The following is a 14,599-nucleotide window of genomic DNA, read 5'->3' on the forward strand; positions in this document are numbered from 1 at the left end:
CACCACAGGTTGACCAAATTGGGAAAACTCCAAAACACTTGAACATATTTTGCTAATGAACTGCTTTTAGCACATTAAAAGCAAAAGTACACACCTAAGTATTTTGCATTGCTGCACAATAAAGGAATACCAAAATGTGCAAAACAATTACAGCAACCTACTCCCTTTGTCTTCTTTACTTTGCTCCTCTTTTTTCACTTATACATCAGACTTGAACTATGATGACCAATGACTGACATCAGTTTGTGATGACCAATCTGTGAGTGTGGGTTTTATGTGTAATTACAGAAGAAAGTTTGAGCGGAGTATTCACTTGGTGCCATTCGATTAGGCTACAAAAGAAGTTCATTTACAACTTCCCTCTCATGCAGAAATAACTGGGCCTGTCAGGATGTAGAGATCAAACATATCTCATTTTGTCACGCTGATTTTAAATGTCAAAGATTAGAGCATTTGCGCATATCTGTAATACATGTGCATATAAATAATCTCGCTAACAATGTACAGAGCTAAAGGCCAACTATATATGCTTGAACAAACCTGTCACTTAAAAATGACTATGGAATGAGAAATTCATACATTTGCACTGGCAAATTAGCAAGAAATTACCTTTTTTTATCATCATAAGAAGGAAATATTTGTACAGCAACTCTCTCAGTGCTAATGCACAATACTGTTTGTGAACTCATTGGCATAACAATTTGATTTAAAAGTTGGATTTAAGCACATTTAGGGCAGTGATTATAATGCATTTCCTCCAAATTGTACTTTTTGAAGCATGCAAATGTATTTTTAGGTGTTAGTGTCTCTGTAGCAAATAAAAATGTTATGTAAGGATATTATCTCTCTTCTCTTAGCAGAGGTAATGGACAATACTCCATCATCCATGACTTTTCTCTCTCTCTCTCTCTCTCTCTCTTTCTCTCTCTCTCTTTCTCTCTCTCTCTCTATATATATATATATACATATACACATATACATATATATATATACATGTATATATATATATATATATATATATATATATATATATATATATATACATATATATATATATACATATAGAGAGAGAGAAAGAGAGAGAGAGAAAGTATATATAAAAAATATATATATAAAAATATATATAAAAAATATATATAAAAATATATATAAAAAAAAAATATATATATATATATATATACATATATATATATACATACATAGTCATTGGTCATATATATATATATATATATATATATATATATATATATATATATATATATATATACATATATATATACACACACATATATATAAATATACATATATACAAATCTGATCATTTGTCAGCATCGAATACTTAAAATGTTTAATTAATTTAATGGCTAAATCCAAGAAGTTCAGTCAGTCATCCCCCAGTTTAGTCCAGACTGATATATCCACTTCAGTACTGATTCTCTGACATTTTAATTTGTTTGGTTATTACTAAACACCTGAGAAGCATCACATTTCCATCTGCCTCAGGTCTGTATTCAGTGCTATTCAACAAAAATAAATTCAGTTAATTCAGCTTGCATGCAACTGATGCAGCAGAGCTGATCACTCTACTTTCTTTTATTGTTAATGTCATCAGACAATGCGATATATCAACAGTGTTTCATGTGTACTATATTTTTACAGTTTAAAGCTTTGCCAACTTTCTTTCATCCTTCATTCTCATACTCTCATGCCAAATATGAGGAAACCCAGTATTTTATGAGGAAAAAATTGATTGATTAAGTTGGCTTTTTTTTAGTCTGATCAGATTTGTTCCATGTTTCACCAACAACAACAGTCCTAGACACCAGAGCACAGAAACTACAGTTTATGGCCATGAGTTGCTGGAGGTGTGCAGACCTGTTGGAGGCTGCAACAAGTTCAAAGGGGATTATTCAGTGCAGGTAGCCTAAAGAACAAACTTCCACATATTTTTGTGTAGTTTAAATACCTGCAGCCTCATAAGATCAAAGGTCACTTTTAGTAAATCTGATCCATTTGCTTTTTTTTTTAGTGTTTGGTTAAAAAAAGTAACTAATTGTAATTGTATATTGTAATAGCTGATAGTCACTTATGAATTACTTATGAAGATTTAGGCTGTTATTGTTTTGCAGGACTGCATATGACCCTAAGTGCACAGTGGGATGTCTAGACTATTAAAGGAGCCAGTTTGTACAAGAGAATAATCCCAGTACGGCAATATCAGATCATGTGTCGGTGACAAAGAATATTCTACATAAAAGTCCATGTAAAGTGCCCCCCTGCCACACACACACACACACACACACACACACACACACACACACACACACACACACACACACACACACACACACACACACACACACTTTTTTTTCGTAATGCCTGCTATTCAAATTTTAAGAATTTGAAAAGTGTGTGCATTGGGGCTTTTTTTTTTTTTTACATATGTATAAAACACAAGACAAATTTATGAGTATTATTAATTATTTTAATATTATTATTATTTGCCTGTTGTGGTTATCCAGAGCAACGAAACTAGTTTTGACTCAATAGCAGCCTTTTGTTTAAGAAACAGTCACAGGTATTCATTTAAATTCTGCAGATATGTCTGTGTGTTGATGCATCCTTCACCATAAAGGATAACCTTTGCCTGGGTGAGCACAAACCTCCCCAGATCAACAAAATCCCTCCCTGTTTGCTCTTGTAAGGTAAAAATTCATTTTCTCAACAAGCACCTAAGCTCACCTTCTCCCACTGAACTGCATGCTGGGCACTGAGTCATATAACCTCTTTCACCACTGCTTCTGTTAGTCACTTTACTTTGCATCATAAATCTGCCTTCTTCTTTTTATTGTTTGTAGTTTCTTGAGCATAGCAGTGCTCTCTCTCATTGGCAAAGGAATAATGTGTAGCCACTATTGGAACTGACCACTGCAGTCCCTTTATTGGTTGCCTGCAATGCTAATGAGGCACGAATGAAGCTTATTAACGTCACTCTACATGTCAGCGATAGCTAAATGTTACTGTTATTGTTCAAATAGAATTAAACAGCCTTGCAATAAATTAAACTGAAAACAGAAGTGCTAGAATTGGAGATAATTAAGTCATCATGCGCTAATATCATTAGAACATTTAATGTGAACATTTTTGTCGGACTTACCAGCTTAATTATTTTCAGCCAAGCATTAATAGTTTTTGACACATAGCAAAAGCTACTTTTTGTATCTTCACAGCCCCATTAAGCTGTGCTTAATCTAAGCAAAAACTGAGAAGTAGAACTAACTTGGACAGGGCGCGTTGCAAGTGATCTTCTGTACGGACATGCCCTCGCAGAAGGCCCCGCCATTCAGTGGTGCCGGGTTCGTGCAGGTCCGAGATCGCTTCTGGACACCCCGCCCACATGGCGCATTACAGGCCGACCACTCCGTCCACAGGGACCAGCCGCCATTCACTGGAGAGAGTCCAGCAAAGTTAAGAAAAGAAAAAGAAGTAGAGTGAGGGCACGGCAATGAATAATACTTTTTACTGAACTCTGGCATAGTTAAACACTCTAACAAGAGCTGCTGGGGTTATTAATGATTATGCAGGCTCAGAGGCAGTGCAAGGCAACAATGTATAACGGTAGGAGCAGATTGAGCACAGTGCAATACGCTGGATATACAGCTCCCTGTTTCGTAATTGCTCAGTTCAGTGTTTCTTGCACTTGGATTAAGATAAAGACAAGGAACTATGCGAAAGCAAAGAAAGCAGCCATTAAACGGAAACGCCGTTTCTAAAGGCGACACTGACTCATACTGGTTGACGGGTTTGGAGTCGACCGCTTAGCGTTGTGACTGAAGCACTTTATGATCTCTCTGTCTTTCTCTCTCTCTGCTCAGCAGTGCTATCAAAGCTGGCGAACCCACGTTTCTGGAAGGCCTCTGGCAAATAAATACTTAATAAGCAACACTCCTTTTAAATGAGATTAAGACACACTGGCTTATTTCCTTTCATAAAGTACACATTGATTTTAAATGAGAGGCAGTAAATTGAGTGTTTGAATAATACATTCATCTGAATAAAGAGGAAACATTCAGTGGGAACACAGAGACGGGTCTCTTAATCACTTGTGTATAGGGGCACAGGAAGCCGAACAAATTGATCTGAAGTGCCATGTAAACATTGTGTCACTACTCTGTAATGTGTTGTAGCAGGCAATAAGCAGCTGCTACGATGGCGTACCAAAGACTATCACAGTTGCCGTGGCGCTACGTCTCTTTGCCACAATGTTGCTGGCCAGACAGGTGTAGTTGCCTGAGTCGGACAGGCGCGCTTCGTTGATGATGAGGTTGTGGTCGGCTCGGGTGTCGATGTTGTCATCTGTCAGGGAACTCACCAGCTCTTCATTTTTCAGCCACTCCACCTGTCAAAGAGTGGTAATATAGTACTCATATGAGGAGTGTTTGCAGCAAATATCACTAACATCATAGTTAAGTACAACACACTAGAGCAATTCCACTTAACACCATGTTAAATGGGCAGACAAATGGACCCAAGATTTAAAGCAATCCAATAACACAGGAAATAATGACTGATAGCTATGTTGACATGTATTCAAAATAAAGTTTATTTTCTGACAAACAGAAGAGCTTTGGATAGGGTATAGGGGTTAGGGTTGGTTTAATCAAATGGCTATCTTGATTTACCTATTTGAGGCTATAAAAAGAAGCCAAAGATGGAAGAGCCAAAAAATGCAGTTCCTCTCTTTGCCATTTATGGTTAGGTTAAAAAGCAAATCAATCCCCATATACTCTCATGGTAAAGTGCCAAACTTTAGCCTTAAAAACATGTTAACTGCCTTTTATAAACAAGGTCTTTGACCTCTATGGGTAGTTTCCCCTTTCATCAGAGCTTTACGGTGGGGGGATTTAAATACTGCTTGGGATTAAAGTTAATGGACAGGTTTGCTAACACAGGCTGCTCCAATCGGGTGCTAGGCCTTAGTTCTGTGTTACTAAACTAGACTATGTTTGTGCTGTTGGTACCTTCTAGAGCATTTTAATATGTGGGGTACAGCCCACCCAAGACGTTTATTCTTGAGTTTTGGTGATAGAGATTTTAGCACTTTATCAGTCTGTAGCTTTGTACTACTTAGCAGCTATGCTAACCAGGTTTGCTACCTTTTCCTGATGACTTGGTAGTCCACCCTCTGATCAAAAAACAAACAGAAAAAAACAAAACAAACAAGCAAAATGCTGCGGCTTAAAAGTTGAGAAACTAATGGAATAGCTTACGCTGTAGGTTAGATCTTTTTGACCAGGATATGTGGTTGAATGCACATGTTAAACAAATATGTAGGACTCCTTTCTTGCATTTGTGCAATATCCCTAAAGCTAGAAAAATCCTGCTCAGAGTGATGCTGAAAAACTAGTTCATACATTAATTACTTGTAGGCTGGACTACTGTAATTCATTATAATCAAGTTGTCCTAAAACCTCCATTAAAAGTCTTCAGTTGAGCCAAAATACTGCAGCAAGAATGCTGGCAGGGACTAGAAAAAGAAAGGGTAATTCTCCTATATTAGCTTCCCTTCATTGGCTTCATGTTATATCAACAATTAAATTTAAAATTCTTCTCCTTACAACAAGGAATAATCAGACCTCATAGTACCGTGTCACCCCAGTAGAGTACTTAGCTCTCAGACTGCAGCCTTACTTGTGGTTTCTAGAGTATTTAATAGTAGAATAGGAGGCAGAGCTTTCAGGCCCCTTTTCTGTGGAACCAGCTCCCAGATTGGATTCAGACACCATCTCTACTTTTAAGATTAGGCTTAAAACTTTTGTTTTTGAATCCTCCCTTAGCTAAGCTGCTATAGACCTTCCCATGATTCACTGAGTGTTTTTTCTTCACACACCTCTTTTCACTCTCTGAGCTAACACATCACTCTGTGTTTTCTTCCTACTGTTGCCAAGTAATTGGTCACTTTACCTTTCAATACAAAGTGCCTTGAGGTTTACTGTTGTTGTGATTTGGCAATATATAAATGAAAACGAATTGAATAGAATTAGATTTGGGTTAAAATTTTCACATTTTCACAGTGTTAACCACATGCAAACCTCCGTTTTCCATTTAACTAAATTGTCTTGTGGCGACTCAAATTTTACATACTTTACTATAAACATACTACATTTATACAAGTCCTTTATTACATTTATTAAAGGACCCCTATTATGCTTTGCTTCTCTATTCCTGGCTCTTCATGCTGTCAGTGACTGAAGACATCCACAGAACACACAGAAGCCCTGCTATTCATATCCTTTTCTTGCAAGGGGCAGCCTGTCAGAAGAAAGTTGGTTTAAAGGGCAGAAATGCTAAAACAATGGGTCTAAGACAGATAAATAAGATTAATAGACTGCACACTTCCTGTCTTGAGCACTGGCTCGACATGGTGAAGCAACACTTTGTTTGTTTCGAGCATACTGAACCCTCAACGTGCAAATCTTAGTAGCAGATCCTGTATCTGGATTCAGCACCCCTAAAAAAGCCCAGCAATACACATAACTGCTGATCAGCTACATTTTACAAGGCCCACCCTGCCGATTAGCCACAACTAGGCAGTATAACCACTAACGCTAAAGCCATTAGGCAGTCAAAGGATGTGCTATAACCAATTACCAGCAACAGAGAGGAAAACTAATTATGAATTACAAACTTAGTGACGCTTTACTGCTTCTACCCTGGTAAGGGAGCTGCATCGCTGCATTTGCAAATTACATTCATAGCGCAGCAAAATGGGCTGGGCTGATGGATTTATAGGAAGAGCACAGGCAGCCACCCTTTATAATAAACAACACTCAGGCTGGATGCAAATAGGAAGCGCCTGTGGGCATGCAAACACTGGGTAAATAGAAATGACACACAGACCTGAGGGATGATGGATTGCAGGTATATATTGACATGAATAAAAATGATAATGAACGTCATAACATAGTAATCATTTCTCTCATTTTGTATTTTTCCGAACTTCTATTTCAACCAGTTGTGCCACTCCAAGTTAGAATGAGAATTTCTCTTTTTTTTACAGTGCGACTGAGGGCCTGCAGATTTTTCTGTATAATTTAACAATGGCCTCTAACACGGGGGGTTTCATCAGAGGTTAAGCGGCCTAGCATCGTTAGATAGATAAGAAAACAGAGAGTAAGAGGAGCAGGGCAGGGGATGGGGTCTAATTTCTCATGATTAAAGTCATCCGTCACTGAAAGGATGACACGAGTCCTGGCACCCTCCCACACCGCACTACATCCATCCCCCCCACCACCACCACCACCACCAACTTTTTTTATGTATTTATTTCAATTTTACCCTATGGGGAAATCCGTGACTTGAAAGAGGCAATTAATATGTGGCACGAGCTGGCCCTCCCAGTGTGGGGCCACACTGCACATTAGCTGTCTGTCTGCCACTAACAGCCCTTGGGTACTGATGAAAAGATTCACCAAGCGGAAGAGAAGGGAGGAGAGAGACAGAGACAAAGAGAGGGAGAGAAGGAGGAGGTGATGGGGGAAAAAGATGAAGGGACAAATACAAATTAGGCCAGTGGTTGTGTGGTAGAGGATGTGAGGAATGAATTGCCTAATTGGCACATTTGTTTCACTTAGGATGCGGTCATCAGTGTCAGCCCTGACAGAGGGGTTACCAGGTGGGCCCCCGGCATCAGGACTTCCTTCCTGTGATTTCATTACCCGAATTGCCCCTGAAGGTCACGTCCTCACAGCAGCCAGGTTCCCTTATCTACTTAACTACCCACACACATACACATACACAGCTTATTCTTGATGACATTTCCTGATGATTAGATGCTGAGAAATGTGGGTGTCGAGGGGCAATTAGAGGACAGAAGAGCAATGTAAACGGGTGACACTGTAGCCATCACCAAGACTTATGAGGACAGTGCTGATCAAGTCCTTGCCAGCTGAAGCATTTTTTCCCCTCTGCTCATGTGTCTCATTGCTTGGCTCTAATGGTCATTTGATGTCAAGGTGACTCAGTACAAATGGAGTGCTTCAGTGCCCTAAGGAGGAAAATCTGTCTGCTGAGTCATGCTTAGGTGTCACAATTTTACATGATCTCCTCCCGCCTGTGGGTGACTCTTACCTGCCTGACTGTGGGAAACGGAAGTTTTCCTCTGCTGAGCATCTCATCAGTGCAATTATATAGATTAAGTGTGCCACCGGGCATATCCCTGGTGATCACGTGACACCAGCAAATCAGACTCCTGGCTTCAGGGCTGATCCTCCCAATAGATCTCTCCGTCCACCAATCAGCAGGCCTTGTCATTAAAAGTATGTGTGCATCCACACATACACACAGATACACTTTGAACTCAGCATGACATGCTGTGTTCATCCGAACAGTCAGCCCGACAGCGGCAGGTTCATTCGGAGGGGAGCTATCTGCAGCTCTGTTGTGCTCTCCTGCTCTGGAGGTTAATCAAGAATGATACGTGGAGAACAGAAAGTGGGTCTGCATCGCCCATCCCCTCTCCCCTGTTGCTTCCCAAATGCCACCTCTCCTCCCCTCTGAGCTACAAGGCGCTGCATTACTATTCCACCTCGATCTGTCTTATCTTAACGAAATAAATAGAGGGAGCGCCTGGCTGCGGCCTGGGCCGGGAGGGATGTAATTGCTCGGCTTAATAATGAAGCTCATCATCTGCTCTCTAGGAGCTTTTCTCTGACCTATGAGAAAATAACAGAGGAGTCGGATGTGAAAGTAGAAACAAGTGCAACAGAGGCGGGAGGTGGGATAGAGTTAAATGCTAACTTGTTTTCGGAGCTGCATCGCAATGTCTTTGTGAAGCTCACCAGAGGAGAGCTTGTATCACGGTGCAGGAGCATATAGTTGATGCTCCTTTGTACTGTGGCCTGTCTACCTGAGCTACTGTAGATCAAGGGGATTCATCCTGGATTAAAGGCTTTCATTCAGGGAAGCTGAAATTGGCTTCCAGTTTGGCTGTTCATTTCACACTTTCTCTAAGAGTAACCTCTCAAAAGAAACTCATTATACAAGGCTCTCATGGACCTCTTTTCTCCCCAAGTTAAAAGATCTACTCTGCATTCACATCTCCTGATATCTGTGAACTACAAGTGGAGAATTGGTCTTGGATCGGGAGCCGTGAAACAAAATTGCAAATAAGTTCCTTCTATGTTCTCTAACCATAGCCAAATTAATTTCAGCTCTCTGAATATGAGATATGAAGGTATTTTGTTGCAAAAAGACCCCATAGAAAGTTACATTTTGATGCTTACATTTATTTTGTCCCACTGAATTCATAAAAAGACACCAACAAAGACTTTACTTTTGATTAAGTCTTAAATGGATGTCTGAGCATTAAAGGCTGAATCTGTTTTCTTTACAAAGAAATGATGTGAAATGGCTGAGAGGGTATAATTATTGATTTAAGACCATTTCAACAAATCTAAACATACAGAAACATACACAATAGCAGCCACGTCAAATGTCTTGTGGGAGAGACCCTACAATAATACAGGGATTTGGTTGGTTTTTTAGAGCATTATATAACTGATGAACATGCTGAACATCTTAGCTAACAGCTGCATTTAGGTGTCTGAACAAGGGCATGTAGCAAATAGAGACTTAATCAAGCTAGTTAGTAATCCCCAATATGTACAACAGTAATTCATTCATTCACTCACTTATCCCTTTTTAAGGGTTGCAGGGGGAGCCTAAGGGGCCTATCCCAAGTGTCTTAGCGCGAGAGGCAGGGTACACCCTGGACAGGTCACCAGTACACACAGACAACCATTCGCAATCACATTCACACCTATGGGCAATTTAGAGTTCCCTTTCAGTCGATTCACTCGGTACAACACATAAGTATGGGATATCACGCCCTCGCGTGTCCTGGCTGAAGAAACCTTTAATCACGCCTTTAAGGCAGATGACGTGTGATGACACGTGCACGGCCCCGCCTGCACATATAGCCACTGTCATCACAGTCATCCCTCAGTTCTTACGCTCTTCACCTCGCTGAGAACACCTCTGCTGAGTTGGGCTAGCTAGCTGCTGCTAGTTAGCTCCGTTGTCTGCCGACTTGAACTTAGCTTAACTGCCCCTGTTGGTGTTAGCCTCCACCGCGCAGTTGGTGTGTAGGCTGCCCGCGGAGCGCTAATTTCAAGTTTTTCCCGTGCAGCGTTTTGCTTTGTGTTTTGGAATGTACTCTAAACCGAAGCGAGCAAAGCAGAAATCTTCTGTTCGCCCCTGCCCTCAGGGATGCAGTTCCTCTTTGCACGACAGCGACCAGCACGATGCCTGCCCTGTCTGCCTGGGGATCTTCCACGCTAGGAGAGCGTTGACGGAGCCCGAAGCCTGTGCGTTATGTCGCCAGCTCCGGCGCTCGACCCTGGAAAGACGGGTGACGTTTGTGGAAAAAGTGCTGGGACGCTCGGCTGTCGCACGGCATGACCCTCTCCTTTCTGAGTCTGGAGCCCCGGCTTCGTCCGAGTCCGAAGACGAGGATTTTCCGGTCTATGTCCCCGCAATTAGCTGGGCTGACCACATGGACTACGTTGACGGATTAGCCGATGACGAGCCGGAACCATGCCCGTCAGCGCTCCTGCATGGTTCCTGCATATGCATGGTTCTCCATAATCGACCACGATGCACCCTTGGGTTTGGACGCGCTAGCGCACCAATGGCCAGACGTGCTCCTGTATGCATTTTCCCCAGTGGAAATGATATCTCCAGTTCTAGAGAGAGTGCGTCGGCATTCCCCCTCTCTCTGATTCTAGTGGCCCCTTGGTGGCCCACAAGGTCGTGGTATGCAGAGATAATCAGCCTGCTAGCAGTGAGTCCTTGGCAGCTTCCTCTCCGCAGGGATCTCCTCTCTCAGGCGGGAGGAGAAGTGTTTCATCCGTGCCCAGATCTGAGGCGCCTTCATGCTTACCTGCTGAGAGGTTAAACTTGATTGCTAAGGGTTTGCCACCTAGTGTGATAGCGACAATTCAGAGCGCTAGGGCCTCATCTACTAGAGGCTTGTACGCTTACAAATGGCGAGCCTTCGAGCAATGGTGCCAGGACCATCACATTCTCCCATTTCAGTGCTCTATTGTGGATGTTTTGACATTCCTGCAGGAGCTGCTGGATAAGGGCCTTTCATTTTCAACAATTAAGGTTTATTTAGCAGCTATTATCTGCTTGTCATATTGGCTTTGACCGGGTGACACTAGGTGCACATCCCCTCGCCATACGTTTTCTGAAATGAGTTCGCCGGCTGAGGCCCGTGCTTAAGTCCAGTGTCCCTGCTTGGGACTTGTCTTTGGTGCTGGAGGCCCTTTGTAGCCCCCCTTGAACCCATTGAGTCTGTGGATATGAAATTTCTTTCGTATAAGACTGCATTACTTCTCGCTTTGGCTTTGGCAAAGCGAGTGGGTGACCTTCATGCACTCTCTGTGCATCCCTCCTGCACACAGTTCTCTTCTGATGGCCACAAGGTCGTATTGCATCCAAATGCTGCCTATTTTCCCAAGATCATGCCTGCATCTTATAGCTCAATGGAGTTGAGTTGCTGAGCTTTTGCTCCCCACCTTTTGCATCTGAGGAGCAGAGGATGCAGCATTCTCTTTGTCCAGTGCGTGTGCTACGCACCTACATTGAGCGCACTCAGAATGTGCGTTTATGTGACCAGCTGTTTGTCTGCTTCGCTGATCCAAATAGAGGTAGAGCTCTGTCCAAACGGAGGCTGTCCCACTGGATTATAGAAGCTATCTCACTGGTGGTCTTGCTTTTCCCCACGGAGTGAGAGCTCATTCCACCAGGGGGATGGCAACCTCATGGGCTCTTTTTAAAGGGGTGCCTGTAGCTGATATTTGTGCAGCAGCTAGTTGGGCGTCAACGCACACTTTTGTGCGGTTTTATCGGTTGGACGTTACAGCCCCTTCGGTGGCTCATGCTGTCCTTTCTGCTGGGTCTACCACTCACTAAGGATGTGGTGGTCCGATTCCGGTTCGGTGGCTGCTCTGTGGGGCGTGTATATATGTCCCATACTTATGTGTTATACCGAGTGAATCGACTGAAAGGGAACGAATAGTTATGTCTATAACTTCTGTTCCCTGAAGGAGAGGAACGAGGTACAACACAAGGTGGCCCCACTGAGCGGCTATCAAACTGAGGGATGACTGTGATGACAGCGGCTATATGTGCAGGCGGGGCCGTGCGCGTGTCATCACACGTCATCTGCCTTAAAGGCGTGATTAAAGGTTTCTTCAGCCAGGACACGCGAGGGCGTGATATCCCATACTTATGTGTTGTACCGAGTGAATCGACTGAAAGGGAACAGAAGTTATAGACATAACTATTCGTTTCCAATAAACATGTCCCCACTAACTGCATGTCTATGGACTGTGGGAGGAAGCCAGAGTACCCGGAGAGAACCCACAAAACATGGGGAAAACATGCTCCACACAGAATAATGGTGATGGTGGAATTGAACGCAGGACCTTCTTGCTGTGAGGCAACAGTGCTAACCACAATGCTAATGTACTGCTTTGCTAAAACAGTAATATGCTTAAAAATCAAAGTATCCATGTTTTGGTTATTTCCACCGTTCTTTTTCTTTTTTTCAGTCTTTGAGTGAATATGTTGATCAAAGGGTAATTGATAAGAGGAACCTAAAACAGGCTACAAATGGTCCACATGCAGACTGTTTGGCTGGTTGATTCATTGGTTTGTGTCTTCCTTTTTCCTCGTTCTATTGCAAAAGCACATACCTTATTTGGATGAAAATAATCTTTATTAGTGCAAGTCAATGGAAAACTAAGATATCGTAATAGTTACCGCTCTCTATTTGTCACTACAGGCCACCTTTGTAACTCAGCTCAAATATGACAACTTCCATGGAGTTATATTTTTATCACTAGCTTTACACCTAGTGATAACCACTGCCACATCTGAAGGTTTTTGACTCCTCAAATGCAGTGGAAAGTCTGAAAGGTTAGAGCTCATTAAAGGAAACAAACAATAAAAAAAAAAAAAAGTTTTAAATGTATTCATGGTTAAGGGAATATTCTTAATTGGGGAAAGAAAAGGAACCGTTTTCCTTCTAAGGCCAACATTTAATTTTACCAAACACTACCTGGAGGTATCAGTGTCTCATTATCTGTTTTCTACAATTTCTTAATTAGAAACTTAAACTTGCTGACTTCTCACAAGTTGCTGAGATTTAAAGGATTGTAGTTAACATTATGCATTTGTATGATCATTTATCACATTTCTTTTTACTCAAACAAAAGAGAAAGCATAATTTGTCTATATGGGAATGTTTTTGCATAAAAATAAATATATAAATTCTGTCTTACAGAATTAGATTTGATTTAGACTGAAGTATGGCAATAATAATAACTAGAAAGACTCAGGTGCACACTATATTTCCAAAGAAAGTGATCTAGAGAGGTAAAACTGCGTTGTGTCAGCGGAGCTTCCTGTCTGACTGTTCACAGCCACAACACAAGCTCCCCCAATCAAAAGTTTCAGCAAGCACTGTGTTGTCTAACATGCAAATTTTGAGCCCCAGAGATATAAAACCACTCACTCCTACTCGCAAGTGTCAGCCTAGATGCAACAACTTTAATCTTCCACTTGACCTACTGCACCTTTTCAATGAGGAACTTAACTGTCTTTGTACAGGTTTTCACAATTAAAAAGGACACTGCTGTATTATGTTTTCATAACTACTTAACTCATTCACTGCCAGGGTTTTTGAGCATTTTTACTCATTTTTGAAGAGCCACAGAAAACTGTGTGTTATGATCACATAAACACTGAACCTACCAAAATGAAGAACAGACTCTCTTCTTCCATCCAAAAAAAAAACTTGTTTCTACCATTTTCCATTCTTTAGTAATCAGCTGTAGAAGAGAGGTGGGTTCCACCAAAAATGCCTGTTTTGACCAAAAAAAGGGAGAAAACGAGCTTTTTGTGAAAAATACATTTCAAGCAGTCTGATGTTCACTGACAAGCTGCCCGAGGTTGTATTCTAGCCCCTCCCATTGAAAACGTAATTGACGTCTATAGACGTCAATGGCAGTCAACGTAAGTTTTTCAATGGCAGTGAATGAGTTAACAAAGCCAAACTAATGTCAGGTCAGTGCTTTTCTTCATCATACATAATTATGTATTCATGGTTTTAGAGGGGTTTCTGTACATAAATGAAAGAAACAGAAAAGACAAACAATGCTGACTGTTACAGAGTAGGAGGAATAACTAAACGACAGAAAAGGAGGTGGACTACAGGACATCTGCCATGGCCCCTCCCTCGTGCAAATAAAGATCTCCAGAGTGCAGGAGACCTTCCTGCTCAGTGTCAGACTCCAGCCTAAATAAACTGTTGTAACCACATAATGCAAAATGATTCCACCGCGAGTGACTGGAGACTCATTAGCTCACACTGACATCCTTGCTGACGAGGTTGATTCCCAAACACAGCCTATGTGCTGCACTTCAAACTGCATTCTCGCATCCTATTGGTCCTACCACAGCAGCAGCCATCCTGCAGCTGCAGTCACTGAAACCTCATACTAGCGCACTCACGGACGCCATCTCAATA

General features: G+C 41.7%; 1 protein-coding gene across 2 annotated transcripts in view; it reads right to left on the minus strand.

Moving 5' to 3' along the window:
- The window catches only part of unc5db (unc-5 netrin receptor Db), a 296,820-nt gene that overhangs the window by 115,617 nt on the left and 166,604 nt on the right, over positions 1–14,599 (minus strand). For both annotated transcript variants that reach the window (XM_026187286.2, XM_026187285.2), the window contains exons 5-6: positions 4,219–4,399; positions 3,281–3,448 (exon numbers count right to left, since the gene is read on the minus strand). In XM_026187286.2, the coding sequence (XP_026043071.1) occupies positions 3,281–3,448; positions 4,219–4,399 (349 nt within the window). The remainder of the gene's footprint in view (positions 1–3,280; positions 3,449–4,218; positions 4,400–14,599) is intronic.

This window comes from Astatotilapia calliptera, chromosome 12, assembly GCF_964374335.1.
Source record: "Astatotilapia calliptera chromosome 12, fAstCal68.1, whole genome shotgun sequence".
Classification (NCBI taxonomy): domain Eukaryota; kingdom Metazoa; phylum Chordata; class Actinopteri; order Cichliformes; family Cichlidae; genus Astatotilapia; species Astatotilapia calliptera.